The 17,563-nt window shown below is 49.5% G+C and overlaps 1 protein-coding gene across 1 annotated transcript in view; it reads left to right on the plus strand.

The window, feature by feature from the left end:
• Positions 1-1,682: 1,682 nt before the first annotated feature.
• Positions 1,683-17,563, plus strand: part of LOC133349396 (calcium/calmodulin-dependent protein kinase type 1D-like) — a 62,096-nt gene continuing 46,215 nt past the window's right edge. The window contains exon 1 of the mRNA XM_061562788.1: positions 1,683-3,082. Within this exon, the coding sequence (XP_061418772.1) occupies positions 2,994-3,082 (89 nt within the window). The 5' untranslated portion in view covers positions 1,683-2,993. The remainder of the gene's footprint in view (positions 3,083-17,563) is intronic.

Below are 17,563 nucleotides of genomic sequence, written 5' to 3' on the forward strand. Positions count from 1 at the left end.
TTGTGTTCACCTCGATAATGAAGGAGCAATGCTTGAAACGTCACTATAAGATTTCACTCTTGAGACCGCGGTAAACAGGCATCAAATACCACATTCACCGTGGAATTTAAAATTGCTTTATTCAGAAAGTTTGACCGATTGAATGTCTAGGACGAGCCTCCTTCGATAACGAAGGAAAAACTCGGGAAAGGTAACGGGAGGAGGCAAAGGGGGGCACACTGATTAGCAATCGGCACAGCTGTTCTGCCGCCACATTTTTAATGAATCGAGGCCACGTTGTTTCGCGACGAGCCCGTATCCCCGGATCACGGGGCCGGGACAGTTACTGCTCTGCAGGCCACGGACAAATCTGATCGTTGAAGCGATTGGCGGTCTAATGCTTGAGTGCTTAAGCGGCTGACATCAAGTGCCGCGCGCTGTCCGTGGTGCTGAACGGCGAGCGGGTCAGACGAGCCGACGAGATTTTGCCGCTCTCCGTGGTGCTGAACGGCTGACGTGGTGGCGAGCTCCACTGTTAAACAGGCGGTGGCGTGCGAGCACAGAGCGAGAGACGCGTTGACGGAGCAGCGGCGGCGACAACAGGGAGCGCACAATGCAACAAAACATCCCCATTCATCCAACACCGACAATGAGACTGCGATGGTTTGTTTGAGATTGGCTGGGCTGGTTCGCGTGCGCGAAAGGCTTTATGGGGCTGGTTAAACAGACGAGTTATCTCGGCGTACGTCGAGGTCATCTTTTATTTAATGCAGATGAGACCCGTTGGGGTAACGGAACCCAGGTCCACACCGCATACAGTAAACGTGTGAACGGCCAATACATTTACCTTGATAAACTTGATAGCCATACGGAGATGACTGAGTAAACATTTAATTCAAAATAATAAACCGTAAATTAATAGTTAGCAATAATTGCGTGTACATTTTAGAGCTACGACTCAATTTCCGGTGAGATGCACTCACAGTATAGTTAGGTACACACCACTGTGCATGAGTCAAAAAACATAAATTCACAATCTAAACAAATGTGGCTGTGTGTATTTATCGAATGAATGCCGTTATGTGATAACGATAACACCCTGAAGCGAGTCTCGTGAAGGATGTATGTTTGCGTGTGGCAGGAAACAGCTGTCACCGAAGACGAAAACCCAGGGGATAACACTCCATGTGCTGCGGCTGTTGTATTGTGATAATCCTGATTGGTATCTTGATGCCTTGCAATAGGTGTCCATTTGGTGTTTGAACGCCTTAACGCCTCCTGTAATATTGCCGGAACGGGTAAAGAATATTATTCCTTTCGTCAATTTAAGGGTGATTAGTTTGTGCATTAAGACCAATTGCCGTGAAGAGCACATTATAAATGATTGGTGATGTCACCGATAATGTTGCTGATGATGGTAGCAACGCCGTTGCTGCTGCTGGTTCTGCTGCTTATGATGATGATGAATTGGCTCGGATCCGACCCATGTATGGGCCTCCGGACGCGCACAGTAGTGCGAGTGTGGGTTGGTGGTGGGGGAGAAGGTTGGTGGGTGGGGGGTGGCGAGGTGGTTGGTGGATGGGTGGGGGTGCTGGCGTGTGGGGGCGGGGGGGGAAGTAGCAAGTTGTGAGTGTGCAATGTTCCGCTCCTGAAAATCGACGCTTCCTCCTCCCTCCTCCCCTCCTCCTCCTCCCGCTCCTCCTCCTCTCCCCTCTCCTCCTCCCCGTCCGCGTTCGCGTTGAGAGGGAGCGAGCGAGGCAGAGGCGGCTTGCATCGCCGCTGCTCGCACCACAAGGCTCGCCGCGTCTGCTCGGGCTGTCTTGCATCGAGCGCCGTGTTTGATATCCCTTGTGCTGCGCGTGTATGTGTGCACATACGTATTCGCGCGAGACACATAGACCGGCGCAGGGCGCATAGCAGGTACATGCCCAGTGCTTCTATCGTTTAGCAGCCGACGACCACTCCCCAAGCTCGGTTCAACATCGGTCCGTATTGTCTCGAATATCATCGTCGTCGTCGTCGTAATAATAGTCGTCGTTATCGCTACATTATCACAAGCCTCGTTCTAATTTAAAGACAGCGCGTGGTTGGTGTTTGTGTTTTTTTAGTTTGTTATGCCATTCGCCGGTATTTAAAAAAAATCGAAGTCTTTACGTGACATATTTGAAAATCCGCCGCTCGTGTATATTTACCACCGCTGGCGTCGTCAAGCGCGGAAAGCCGACAGCCTCGGCTCTCCGAGACAGAGAGACAGAGACCGCTCTCTCTCTCGCTCCACGAGTGGTTGAGACTCGTGTAGGAGGGGAGAGACTCGTGTGCGTGTGTGTGTAACAGACAGACAGAAAGAATCGACCGGTACCTGAGAGCGACTCCCCGCATAGAAGCGATAATCGGCACTAAAGAGAGATACGAATATGAGAGACGTCTAAGATAAGAGGACAGAGAGACACACACACTCGGAGGATAGATTGCTACAGAGCAGAGACTCATATGAGATAGGGTTTGTGTGCAGGGGCCTGGCTTTGTAGAGAGACTCATATCAGACCCATTCTCGGAGAGACTCGTGGAGGTGACAGATAGAAACTCATTACGGGAGGTAGCCTTGTGAGAAGAGAGAATCACATGAGATCCTCCGAGGAAAGATACTCGTGCATTGGAGAGACGCATACAGCAGGCGGTTGAATAGAACAGATATCCAAGGGAGCAGAGATACACGTTCGAGAGAGAGACTTACCGGGGAGACTTGCATAGGGAGGGATATCTTCATAGCCAAGAGACTCGTCATACAGGAGAGACACTCGCGTTTTGGAGATATATCTCGAGAGAGAGAGAAGAGGACGATAGAGACGCAGGCAGGAGAGAGTCGCGATCGGGAGAGGCCAGGGAGAGCCTTCGTCCACCCCTCGGGAGAGTCATCGTCTTCCCGACGCGGGGAGCGATCCAGCTCTGCGGGGACGCGACCTTCTGGGATCTCCGGTGAGCTGGGTGCCGCCTGGCTCTGCAAGACCGCGACCATGTCTCAAGACGCCGAAGAGGGACCCTCGTGGAAGAAGCAGACCCAGGACATCAAGCAGATATTTGACTTCAAGGAGGTGCTGGGCACGTGAGTCATCCCCCCCCCTCCCTTACTGCATGCCTTGCCGTCTCAGCCCTTGCGATGATGATGTGGTGATGTGGTGGTGATGACGATGTGGTGGTGATGATGATGTGGTGGTGATGTGGTGGTGATGTGGTGGAGTTGTGGTGGTGACAATGTAGTGGTGATGTGGTTATGATGTGCTGGTGGTGATGATGTGTTTGTAATGTGGTGGTGATGGTGATGTTTGATGTGGTGATGTGGTGGAGTTGTGGTGGTGACAATGTAGTGGTGATGTGGTTATGATGTGCTGGTGGTGATGATGTGTTTGTGATGTGGTTGGTAATGCTGTGGTAGTGATATGGTGGACAGATGGTTATGTAGTGGTGATTATGTAGTGATGCTGTGGTGGTGATGATCTGGTGATTTGGTGGTGATGTGGCGGTGGGGTAATCGTGATGATGGCGGCTATAATAGCTATTGCCATAGAGTACAGCATTGTACTCGTATAGACTATATCAGTGCTTGGTTTAGTGCCGACATTGTAATAATCAATATCTGCGATCGTCACCATGATAATCGCTGCAATGAACGATATCGCTGACACCATTACATCATCGGCACCAGCATCAACATCAACCTCACTGCTGTAATCATCGTTATCACCGGCACCGTCAATGTTGTGCTAATCGTCGTTAAAGTTGCATTTTACACCACACTGATCAACATCGTTAGTGTCGTGATCATCATCAGCATCGTCGACACCGACATCATCATAGACACCAACATCATCATCAGCATCATTGACTCCAACATTTTAATCATCGACAACATCACCATCAACAACATCATCATTCATGGTCATCAATAATGCACCGGAGCTCGTGCCCGTCACGGGGCTGTCGCGATATTGATTTCGCGGCGTCACGTGACACGCCGCGATCGTTCCCCGTTGTGCTCATGACAACGCTCTTATCGTTGGCGCTGTTGTTGTTGTTGCAGTTGTTGTTGCCATCGTTGTCGTTCTCGTTGTTGTTGTTGCTGCTGCTGCTCTGTGTCCCTTTACCCACAAGCTGCTGTCCGTGCGTCCCCACGCCATAGCCCCTGGGAAATGTTGGGCAAACGTCGGAACCAAACGTTTGCCCAACGGTTCCAGCCACATGCCAACGTCAGCACAACGTTGGCATGTTTACTAAGGGGGATTCTCGTGAGCAGCCCCTGCTCCTCGGAGCTGCCCTTCCCGTAGAGCCGTACTGTGTGACCTACTGACTCCGAGTTACTTGCACGGGGCCAGGCAACAGGACTTTTAACAAAGGCACTAGAACTTCAACCTCTGGACGAGTTCTACAGGCGCGCGCAGAGGACTGCTCTTGGTTTCACTAAATGGTCCGATAAGCACCGTGGAAGTTTGGAATCGCAAGCATTGTAAATTCAGAACTTTATTCTCAATATACATATATTGTTTTTGCGGTTGTCGGTAGACCGCAGTAGCACGTAGATAATAGCCACGGCCGTAGCAACAGGTCCACTGGCGATGTGGTGTGCCACGCGTGGGGATTTAATCAGAAAGAGGAGCTTGTGACGGGTGGGAGTTGTGCCAGGATGAAGGAGGCTAGGATAAGGCAGTCTGGAAGTTCGGAATGGAATGTGGCAGGAGAGCGTTGTAGATGTCGTCTAGAAGAAGAGGTTATGATGAGCGGGACGTGTATGCAGCATGGAGATGGACAGGTCACCAGAACAGGCATTCGAGTGACACCCAGAGGCTGACGGCCAAGGGGAAGACCTAAAGTCAGACTGTGGTGGTGAGATGGTAAGGACAGTCACTGAAGCACGTGTGCAGCGAGGGGAAGGCCTCATGTCATGGCAGTGATGGGTGAGACTTGTCAGGGCCAGATCTCTTGAAGGTCGGATGGGAGAAGGACAGGAAGCGATGGCACAGTGGTGGGGTGGGGGCGGGGGGGCATCGGTGGCTTTGGCCACGGTGACCCCTTGACCTTGTGCACTCCCTCCGGGAGGAAACGTCGACGAAAAATGTTGATTTTTGCATCACACAGTTCGGCATCGTGTTACTTCCACTGTGGGCACAATGAAAGGATTGCTCGATGTTTATTTTCCGATGAAATTATTGTTGTTGTTGTTGTTTTTGGCGGTGGCGAAAACGCGTCGACGTCTCGCATCATCGCCAACAGATGTGTGTGTGTCCGTGTGTGTCCGCCCCGTCTCAGCAAAGATGTACACATCATCTGTAAGCCCGATCCCTGAAACAACGTGAGTGGGATTCTGAGTCGATCGCTATTTAAGTGGCGATACGCAAAGAGAAGCAAAAAAGCGATAAGATCCGGTGGCTCAAGCGGCTGCGTCGCGACTCCCGTAAACGAGTTAGCACATTCACGGCCGCGTATCTCTCAAAGGAATCAGAGACATGACTCGTTTGCACACACGTATCGCTATGGAGCCGGTGTCCAGACCTCTATTCCCGCTCACGGCTTTCGTCAGTGGCACGTGGACTGCGCGTGGACCTCTCCTTCACAAACCGCACTGAGCAGCGACGTCAAGTCTGCCCAAACATACGCCGTGACCCACACACCATGGGGAGACTTTCATTCAGCAGTGGATTGATAAAAGCACTGCAAATTATTATTATTATTTTCACATGCTTCGGAATTATGCTTTAAATATGGATACCTAGGTTTGTACACAATGCGTCTGCACCAGGGAAAACTGGATTATTGCTTTAACAAGCCTTGTGAGGTGCACCGTCTATGTTCGGAGTCCCAAGCCAGTGGTGGAAATTCCCCATTCCTATGACAGTGCCTGTTACGTTACGCGCGGTACAATGCAGTCGTGTTTTTGTTGTTGTTCTTGTTGTTGTTGCCACCATCGCCATCAACGCATATGATGTACGATCGTCTGACACTGTGAAGCCGAGACAGTGGACAAATATTAACACGAGTCTACGGGTGACGGACCCCACATTTCACTGTACGGCTTCTGCGCGTGTCTCATCTGCCAACGTAAGACTATTTGTTTAACAGCGCCGGTAATGGCTGCTGAAACCTCGAAGGTCAAAAGCGGTTCACATTTTATCTGCTTAAACCGACGCTGTTATGGATCAATGAGATGGAGGATATATTACTCTTGGCCGAGAAAATATTTCATTATTTTGAAATGAGGACAGGCGGACATTTCCCTGTTTATTTATATGTGTATATATAAGCATGACTTATACGCTGCCGTGATGTAAATGTCAGCACGCACTGGAGTTGCAATCCAGAGGCCGCCAGTTTCATCTCCCGCCGTGGCAATTAAAACAATGTTCCAGCTTTTTCGATTTAAAGCTTTCGTGACTGCAGAGATTCATCTTCTTCGTTCTTTCGTTAAAGTCACGTAGAATGGAAATAATAAAATAATAATGAAATATAATGAAATAATTCTCACGACGTTTCAGCCACAACGCAAGCAGCCGTCCTCAGGTGAAAAACAGGTCTGTCGAGAAGACAGAGCCAGACTCTGAAGAACAGGTCTGTCGAGAAGACAGAGAAGACAGAGTCTTCTCGACAGACCTGTTCTTCACCTGAGGGACGGCTGCTTGCGTTGTGGCCGAAACGTCGTGAAAATTATTTAATTATGTTTTATTTTTATTATTTTATTATTTCCCTTCTACGTGACTTTACCGAAAGAAGCAAGAAGAAAATGTTCCAGCTATAACCCCCCTTCTGCTTATACCCACCCATCAGTGTCCACCACGGCGTGGTGGGACAAAGTGTGGGTTACTCGCATTTCTTCCAAAAGACGTGTGGAAAAGTCGGACAATCAACCGGATGAGCGGGTTTCTAGAGAGAGCTCCCCCTAGTGGAGGCCCTTCTGGCAGCAGTGCTGTGAGCCAGGAATGAGAGGGCTGCACCTCTATCTAAATACTGGATGTAGAGCATGTGCCAAATGCGATCGCTCACTAGTCAATTATACGCACGCACAGTGGCTAACGAATAGTAAAATGCATGCTCGTATCACAGAAACATCGCAGGACACGTGGATGAAACGCAAATGTTTGATTTCATCTATAATGATCAAATACCCCTCTTGTTGCTCAATGCTTATACCTTTTGATGTATAGAGGGTGGGCCAAAAGCCAGGGCACATTGGATAGCAATATTTGTCTTAACAAATTGCATCGGGTTATTTAATTTTAACAAATGTTTAAGCTAACTTTCATGAACGTTAATTCACGATGCATTAATTATCTTTTGAAATTAATTTAGGACTTCCCTTAGCATACTGTACACAAAAACGAATTGAACTCGTTCGTCTTTGGTCAATTTTCTTTACATTCTAAATGTCATCTGGAAAGGAGGAAGAAGAAAACACGAGATTAATAATGACACTAAATACAATATTCACTGAAAAAATACATATTAAAATGTTTTAATGACAGTGTTAAAATAAATTAAATAACTCGAATTAATCCTGAATTGCGAGCCACCCTGTGTAGCAGCATCCACATGCAATCGCGTCTCAAGACGCTGCATGCAACAGGGGACATCCCAGGGAAAGTGAAGATATAATGTGGAGCGAGAGAGGTCTCAGGCACTGAAGGTTGAACAGTTGCAGGAAGTCGGCAGCACGGAGGTCTGTGGAGAGGAAGTTCGAGGCTCCAAGGGTAGCAGAGGTCAAGCGACCGAACCTCCCACCGAGTGAAGGTCAACTGCGGTTGATGGAGCGGAGAGAGTGCGTGGAGGGGAGTAGAGTGAGATGAGAGGGGAGAGGTAGGAGAGTGCGTGGAGGGGAGTAGAGCGAGATGGGAGGAGAGAGGTAGGAGAGTGCGTGGAGGGGAGTAGAGTGAGTTGAGAGGGGAGATACAGAAGAGTGCGTGGAGGGGAGTAGAGTGAGATGAGAGGGGAGATACAGAAGAGTGCGTGGAGGGGAGTAGAGCGAGATGGGAGGGGAGAGGTAGGAGAGTGCGTGGAGGGGAGTAGAGTGAGATGAGAGGGGAGAGGTAGGAGAGTGCGTGGAGGGGAGTAGAGTGAGATGAGAGGGGAGAGGCAGGAGAGTGCGTGGAGGGGAGTAGAGCGAGATGGGAGGGGAGAGGTAGGAGAGTGCGTGGAGGGGAGTAGAGTGAGATGAGAGGGGAGAGGCAGGAGAGTGCGTGGAGGGGAGTAGAGCGAGATGGGAGGGGAGAGGTAGGAGAGTGCGTGGAGGGGAGTAGAGTGAGATGAGAGGGGAGAGGTAGGAGAGTGCGTGGAGGGGAGTAGAGTGAGATGGGAGGGGAGAGGTAGGAGAGTGCGTGGAGGGGAGTAGAGCGAGATGGGAGGGGAGAGGTAGGAGAGTGCGTGGAGGGGAGTAGAAGCGAGATGAGAGGGGAGAGGCAGGAGAGTGCGTGGAGGGGAGTAGAGTGAGATGAGAGGGAGAGGTAGGAGAGTGCATGGAGGGGAGTAAAGTGAGCTGAGAGGGGAGAGGTGGGAGAGTGCGTGGAGGGGAGTAGAGTGAGATGAGAGGGGAGAGGTAGGAGAGTGCGTGGAGGGGAGTGGAGTGAGATGAGAGGGGAGAGGTAGGAGAGTGCGTGGAGGGGAGTAGGAGTAGAGTGAGATGAGAGGGGAGAGGCAGGAGAGTGCGTGGAGAGGAGTAAAGTGAGCTGAGAGGGGAGAGGCAGGAGAGTGCGTGGAGGGGAGTAGAGTGAGATGAGAGGGGAGAGGCAGGAGAGTGCGTGGAGGGGAGTAGAGTGAGATGAGAGGGGAGAGGTACGCGCAGCGAGGTTCATGGATGATTAATCATTGTTTGATTGTGTTATTTAATACTGATACCAAAGTGTCTTGTGCGTTGTTTACTCTTTTCACGTTGTTAGTCTGGAGACTGGAGTGAGTTTTCTGTTTTCCTGTATTAATTTCAAGCGACGTCTCCCTTGATAAAAAATAAGACTCGTGGTCTCAATGAATTAAATAACTCCATCTCTGAGCCGAAACCTCTACAGCATCCCTTCGTCCTGTTGGTGGTGTCTCAGCCTTGCGGGCTTGAGCCAGTCAGCCTCATTTGGTTACGCGCGGACTACAACCGACCAGTTTTCTCTTTCCCCGACACGATGGGGTATTCTCAACTCAACAGAATACTCCGCATTTATATTGATCTGGTTTTAAATGGCTATCATCTATCTGTGTCAGTGTCTGGGTCATTATGTAAGTCAGTGCCGGGTCGCTAAGTCTATGGGTCTTAATGTAAGCCCAAGTAAGTCCACGTGAAGCCGGTGTGGTCTATTGATCTCTACGGAGGTCTGTGTGCGTCTGTTCTTCTCTGTGTAACTCTATGGGGTTCTATGTAAGTCTGTGCAATGCTCTGGGTCTCTATGTAAATATACGAGCCTCTGTGGATGTCTATAGGTCTCTGTGTAGGTCTGTGCCAAAATGTTGTCTGCCTTGTAAGTTTTTGAGTCCCGATGTAAGCCTGTGTCGTCAGCCTAGAGATCTCTAGCGTAAGTGACACGACTGTGTATGTAGACATCTGTGTAAGTCTATTGGTCTATATATATTCCAAGCAAGACTCTGCTATTTTTGCTGCATTTATCTGAAACCCAGGAATCTCTTGAAAAATAGATATGTGCTCGTACCGGTTAAGATATGTATCTATATCGTCATCTTGACCATCCACGTCCTGTCTACTGTAGCGTGAAGGCCTCCCCACACCGCCACCACCACTACCACCACCGTCGTCACAGTGATTATTATAAATATAAATATACTGAGTGTGTATAAATATTGAGTGTGTATATCTCAGCAGCATCATTTATGCAACGGCATCGCACAACGCTGTGCCGCCCGCAAACAAAACAAAACACGGGCACCGCATTTATATTATGATGACAGTATCCATCCTACGTGGTTCTGTGATCGCGCGCTGATCCATCTTTCTCCTGCGCATGAGAGGATCTTGTCGCTCCATCTCACTCGGGCGAATTATCGTCTGGGGTATGTTTACAGAGTTTGGCTGCCATTCCATCACCGGTCTCGTCCCAGTGATCATCGTTCCTTTTGGCTGCGTGCATTCCGCCCTAATCCCACTTGTCCCCGTACCGCCGGAATTTGCGAGATGTTATCATCCCTCGCCAGGTATACAGGAGCTCGAGGGTGCCATCCAGACACTGACGCCTGCTGTGTATTTGGAGTGAGCATTTTCTCTCTCCCCGTGGCCGCGTGGATTTCTTTCTCCAGTTCTCTCGGAGTTTCCCTCCACATTTAGAAACGTGCATTTAGAGTGTTTGGCTGCTATAAAATTCCACGTGATAAGCCACTTCTTTGAGCGATCATTTGTGGCGAGGTCGCTTTTGAAAAAGAGCTACATTGCTCAGTGGGCCTTGCATGGTTACTTAAGAAAAATAGTTTCCGGTTGAATAGTTTAAAAGCACTCCCAACCTGCTTTCGTCCCCCCCTTTTGCAGGAAATAATTTTATATATAGCTATTATCTCTCTAAATACTGTATGTAACCCAAAAAAACCTATATTATTGATTGAAGAGAATGTACAACAGACCATAATTGGTTAATCATTGCAGGCAGGACAGCCCACAGACTCATCGATGCTTTTGTAAGCGGTTAAAATAGGTGAACAATTAAAGTATTAATGGTGTTGTTATTATTGTTGTTGTTGCGGCTGTTGTCACACGCGCTGAGAGATTTGTGATCGTGGAGGTCAATTGATGGCTTTGTCAACAGCCTTTCATAATAATAATAACTGGAAACAAATCACATTTTGCCTCGCTCTCTGCAGCCGCGACATTTCCAATCGGTCCTGAGCTGCTGCCGAAGCGCTGGTTGCGTCTCCTTAAAAAAAAAACGATAATGATATCATTTTTTTCACTTTTCAGATAGCTTCTCAAACCCGTGTACGATTTATAACGCACGCAACTTTCGCACCACGGTGTCCGGGGATGCCAGAACGGGCGCTACCAAAACATTCCAAAATCAGGGCAATGTGGAATTGCTTGCTACTGGAATTGCCACTGCTGGGTGAAGGCTGCCAGCTGATTTGAGCGCTGTTCCCATGCTCATTGACGCAGGGGCGGAAGACACACGTTGACTTGGCTTAAATCAGGAACGTCTCTTGCTTCTTTCGTCAAGAGGGTCCTGCTTCAGACGTTTGGCCGGTTCCTTTTTTTCTCAAAGGTTTCCAACAAATAATTATATTGGAATTTGTTATTGTTGTGTTAATAGTGATTCAAATGTGTTGTTGTGATAGCATTCCTCTCCCATCGTATAGAGCAGTGGTTCTGCTTCTTCTTCACCTGGCGTGCACCACGCACTCCTGGGGGTGCGAGATGCCCTTTCTGGGGTTGCGGGACACGGCCAGATTTGTTTTAGAAGGTAAATAATCGAAACACAAATTCAGCAGGTTGTTTCATCAAAGCTATGTGTTGATTAACATTGTAAATATTTTTGTTTACGATTGAGAATCAAAGGGGCGCAAGGCTCCAGTGAAGGTTAAGAACCACTGGGTATCGAGGGAGTGCTCCTGCCAATAGAATCCCGTACGAAACAACAACAAGCACCGACCAAAATTGTGGCATTTTATTTTATACCTACGTGACTTCACCGAAAGAACCAAAGAGTATGTGGGGGAAAAGTTCTCCGTGTCAACTCAGCCGCCTCCGTCAGAGCAGCGGTTTCTTCGCGAGACACTTCCATTGTTTGAATGCGACCCGAGCCCAGGCCCATTCACTCGTTGCCTTATATGAGCCTCTGTGTGCGTCTCTGGTAGCACGCCAAACGAATCAGGCGAAGTTGCGCCTTGCCCGAGCGGCGAAATCGCTCACCGCTGCTCGTGTTAGCGACAGCCGGGGATCCAACTCAGGATCCAACTCAGGATCCAACTCAGGATCCAACTCAGGATCCAACTCAGGATCCAACTCAGGATCCAACTCAGGATCCAACTCAGGATCCAATTGGATCTAACTCAGGTTGGATTCCCGCGGGGGGGGGCAGAGGCGGTGTGGGCTCCTTCTCGCTCCCACGTGCGCGGCCAATCCCCGTGAATCACAGCACGAGCGCTGATCGGGAGGCGTTTGAACGTCAGTCGTCTAGCGTGGTAGACTCAGGGAGTTCAATGGCATGGTCTGTGATCGCGGTCCATGTTGCGGTGGTCGTCGTTGTCGTGATCTAGTGCCGTGGCCTATTGCAGCCGGTCTGCTGTCACGGTGTGCTGTTGTAGATGTCTATTGCGGTGGATGATTGTGGCCCTATATTGTCGTGGTCGACTGTGGTGGCCTTTTTGGCGGCGGCGGTGGTGGTGGTGCTCTTCATTCATAACCCTTTGAGAGATTACGACAGCTTGGGAGGGCATTCATCCAGCAATGGATATATCATGGCTGCTGATGATGAGGACAGCTTTGAGAGGGAGGCACGAGTGCCAATGGAAGGTTCGTGATGACGATGATGTCACTGACGATGACATGTTGATGAAATCGGGTTTCCGGTGGTGCCGATGACACACTCCATCCAAAGACAACGCTTCCCCATATAGCCTTCAACATGCTGGTGGGGCAAGTGCTATTAGCAATCAGCGATTAAAGCCAGCATACGTGGGGGTGAGAAGCCAGCACCACGCCCGGCCGCCTTTGTCTCCCCAATGCTGATGTTTCACACCCTGTACGCACCACGTTGAGTTGACCGATGAGAGAGGCCTAGGACCGGTTCAGAGATCTGTCACCGATGTTGGCCATGAGCGGGAATCAAACTCGGGTAGCCGAGTTCATAGCAAAGTGCATTAACCACTACACTGCCCCCCCCCCCCCCCACACACACATCCTCCACACACACACGTGCTTACAAGGGCATAATGCACACGGTACAATATAGCGTAAATACAAAATATATGGGGGTGGCTGACATTCTAAACAACACGAGTTCACATTCAAGGCTGCCGTGTGACTCAGTCACGAGTCATGTAAACATCAGTGCAGGCTGTCGAGAGTCAGAGAAGGGGGGACAGAGACTCGAGGGTTGGGATGGGAGGTCGGGGGGGGAGGGAATTCCTCCCTTTGGCTGGGACATATCACACAGAGTGATTCCTGGATGCCCCGTGATGTACCAGGTGATTGCTCCCAACCCAGCAGCAGCTAGAACATCAACCGCAACACCACGTAACAGCAGCGACAGTCGCAACAAAACCAACACACAACCGCCATTCGCCACTCAGCGACAGTGACGTCACCACGGCACCTGTGCACTTTGAGGCCACGCGAAGTGTCGAAGGCTCGCTGACAGGAAGTCTCGGGACAGACCCAGGTGCCACGGGTCGTCTGGCTGAGATGACTGATAGATGCACCACCAGCTGTACCCCCTGCTGTACCAACTTGCTGCATTTTACCCATCCGCTCGTTGTTGTGAGCGTCGCTGATCTGCCCTCCGTTGTTGCTGGAGGGCGACTGCCTCCAGCTGCCCTTCACGAGCCTCCTCCACATAACAGCAGTCGCAGCAGGAGTACAAGCAACATCAGCAATAGCAGGAGCAGTAGCGGCGGTCGTGGCAACAGCAGCAGCCGAAGCAGCAGCATCAGTCAATGCAACAGCAATCGTAGTCATAGCAACAGCAGCAAAAGAAAGTCCCATCAGCAGCAGCAGCAGCAGCAGCAGTAAGAGCAGCAGCGGCAACAGCGAGAGTAGCAGCATCAATAGCAGAAGCAGCAGTATGAGCAGCAGCAACAGCAATCATAATAATAGCAACAGCATTTACAGGAGTGTGCATGTGAATTCGTTACGTGTAGAATACACAGTATTTCACTGCACATCTCTTATTTAAATTGTGTTGATGTATTTCCTTTGATTTTATCAGAATGGTCGTGTAATTTGCGTCCAAGGACCCGTGTGTAAATCGCGCTCTCTGTACAATAATGACTATCCGACAAGCCAGCCTATTGGGGGAGCTTACATCCTGTTAGGAGATTTGACTGTGCAGAGAAAAGTGCGACAACGTTGGCACACGCACACGAGGGATGAGCTTCCGTGATCACGTGGTAAATACTGCGATTAATCTCAAGCGAAACGTCGTGCAAATGTAAATTCTCCAAACATTGTGTCGCTATTTCAACATTCCTCCTCCGGTTTGCTGAGAAAAAAAAAACCCAAATCGATCGGTACATTGGCCCACCTGGCAACGTTCATTTGACTAGCAGTTTGACACCGTAAGTTTTCGCGACCGATATTATTCATAACGAAGGTTTCTGGGTTAGATCGCGTAAGTATAAATGTGTCGTAACCCCCCCCCCACCACCCGACACAGCCAGTAAAGGTTTGTCACGTAAACAAAACGCGCCAAATAGTTACTAGTATAGTGTAGTGTATAGTGTAGTGTATAGTGTAGTGTATAGCAGAGGTGGGACAAAGTCATTGTTATGCAAGTCCAAGTCGAGTCTGAAGTCATCAAATTCATGACTCGAGTCTGACTCGAGTCCAAGTCACATGACTCGAGTCCACACCTCAGAGGTGGGAAAAAGTCATTGTTATGCAAGTCCAAGTCGAGTCTGAAGTCATCAAATTCATGACTCGAGTCTGACTCGAGTCCAAGTCACATGACTCGAGTCCACACCTCTGGTGTATAGTGTAGTATACTACTTCAGCCCACCGGTGTGTTGGAGAGTAAATCCACAACATTTACAATTTGAGTAGTACGACGTTTCGCTGCTACAGTAATTACATCCAGCATCATCGGGCGATTTTCCAGGACAGCAAAGCAATCCACCTGCTTCCGGTCTTAAATGATTAATCATTTGATTCGCCCCTATCAGGTGGCCAAGAGGGTACAGATGGAAATTAGCATCATACCCGCACGGTGATCTCACCCACAAGCAACTATAAACATGAATATTTTATACAAACGCACGCGTGTTATATCAGCGATGCTGCGCTGGGACATCGCCACCATCATCGCACTCATTACACACAAAGTGCTTGCCACAAATGAGCCACAATGCCAGGCGGATCTCGTCAAGAAGCAGCAGCGGCAGCAGCGGCTTTTTGGTTAAAACGACGAACAAAGGCGGTGGTTACCGCATCGCGCGGAGCTTTCAGATGCCCTTCTGCGGCCGTCTGGAACGCTCTTCCTTCCGATATTATGAAGCGACTGGAGCTGTGCACTTTCAAATCTGGATTGAAAACTCGTTGCTCTAGAGCCGATTGTTGTGTGTTCGTTTGTCGTCGTTCTCCCGCACCTCCGATTAGCGCGGTTGGCTACGTGCGGTGCGTAAGAAGTTCAACACACATTCATTAATGATCAACCATGGTCCATCCACTGCTGTGCTATAAAAGAAAGGCAATTTCCCGAAACGTCTTCCTATTATATATCTTAAAGGCCACAGCGTTATTAACGAAAGTGTTGAGGTTTTCTTTAGTTAATCGTGCTCGCGCACAACTGCCAACGCAGCGGAGGCATCAGCAAATTGTTCGATTCAAAATAAAGTGTCACTCTCCGCGTGACGCGGGCCGCGGTGAGCGGTCGTCCGTTGCGCGGAGCGAGTCGACGACGGCTTCTGCCTGAACCGGAGGAGCTCGGCTGGGCGTGCGCGCCGTGCTGGGTGCGCGAGGACTCGAGTGCGAGAGGCCTCAGCGGCGCTGAATCGTCACGAGCGTTGGGGGGCAGCCACGGGGTGCCTTTGCCCCCCACCCACCCCACCTCCAGGTGGCCAAAGCTATGAGTTGGAGCCCCCTTGACAACCATCATGAGGATACGTTTTCAACAACAGTGAAAAAGAATAAAAAAAACACTGATTTAAAACGGAGTGCCCCTACAGCGTTAAATGCTCGAGACCGTGAGCGTGACGATGACGCGATTGGGCAAGAGAAGCCGCGATATACAACAGCCTCGAGGGGCGACCGTGCCGAGACAGATCAATTATCGGGGCCCCACCTCGCCGATTGCCCCCCCCACCTCCCGAGCTGATGATGTCGTCACTACGCCACTGGGCGTGACGTCATCGGATGTTGGGGGAGCCAATGTCATGAGCACACACACGTGCAGAAAAAATATATTCAATACACATAATAAATCGATATGTTCCCGTACCCAGCACACCGCATCGAATGACTCGATTGGAATCACAGCAACCATCGATTGCTAATGCTTGGCAGGAACCTCCTGTATAACAAAACAGAGCCATGAGCCTCACTGACGCTTCCTTGGGTAAACACGTGTCGTGGTCGTAGTGGCATAGGAATCATTAAACATGGAAATTACAGATTTCTGCGGCGTAGCGGGATATATACGCGCTGGCAAACACTGTTGCTTTCACACCAGGCATGAGACATTTTGCGCGTTTATTTATTTATTAAAAAAATAGGCATTCGGAGGTCGCGATGAGCTCGTAAAGAAAAAAAACCGCAGCGCACGCAAAACGCGTTAATGCGACGAGATGTTTTGTGAATGCGTAAAAGCCGTCTGGTGATTTCTGCGGTGTTGTCTGGCCCCGCGTGAGATGCGGGGTTTTCGTGACTAAATCACCGTGCTGGTGGTTCTGAGGGTCATGCTGGTGGTGGTTTTCGTGACTTAATCACCGTGCTGGTGGTTCTGAGGGTCATGCTGGTGGTGGTTTTCGTGACTTAATCACCGTGCTGGTGGTTCTGAGGGTCATGCTGGTGGTGGTTTTCGTGACTTAATCACCGTGCTGGTGGTTCTGAGGGTCATGCTGGTGGTGGTTTTCGTGGTGGTGATGTATTTGATGACGTTGATGGTTTTCATGTTGATAGTGGTGTTGGTGATTTTAATAATGATGATGATGGTTCGAATAATGATTATGATGATGGCGGTGATTGTCCTGATGTTGATGTCAATCGATGACGAGCGTTGTCGTGAATCGCTCGATGTTTAGTCTTTCTGCTTGAAGAGGTTGTTGTTGTGCTTCGGAGTTGTTATTTGGGGGAAAGCTGTATTGTAAAAAAGAATATTGGGCAGTGGTATTGTCTTACTCCAGTAGCTTCTGGTATCTTCCCCAACGTTGGATTAAAGTTGGAATGTGGTTGGAATCGATAGCTCAGCGTTAGTCCAGTGTTGGCTCAAGGTTGGCCCAACATTGCCGTTTTAATTGTTGTTGTTTTAGGTAGGGTTTTTGTGCGTGTGTTTTTTCTACGTGGTGGTTGTTGGGGGTTGTTTGAGGTTGCCGTTGTTGTTGTTGTCTGGTTTCGTGGCGGGGACGGGTTGCTCGTCGCGAGTGATTGTAATTGTCAGCGCGTGGACCCGGCTCACGCGTTAATTGACAGCTCACTCGGGTCGCGTCGGGTGTCTGGACCCCGGAGGAGCCCTCCTCATCACCGCCTTGATCACGGCGGTGATGACGAGATTAAGTGCTGCTGCACAACGTGGTGATGACGATGATAATGAAGACACTGATGATAATGATGATGAAGATGACATTCATTTAAGATACATAAAATGATGAATGCTTTTGAAAAAAAGAATGATCACTGTAATGATCTCAATGTGGATGATGATTGTTGTCATCGCCATGATTTACATATATCGCTGCTGATAACACCGTGGAC

This window comes from Lethenteron reissneri, chromosome 30, assembly GCF_015708825.2.
Source record: "Lethenteron reissneri isolate LAM-NWPU_2019-01 chromosome 30, ASM1570882v1, whole genome shotgun sequence".
Classification (NCBI taxonomy): domain Eukaryota; kingdom Metazoa; phylum Chordata; class Hyperoartia; order Petromyzontiformes; family Petromyzontidae; genus Lethenteron; species Lethenteron reissneri.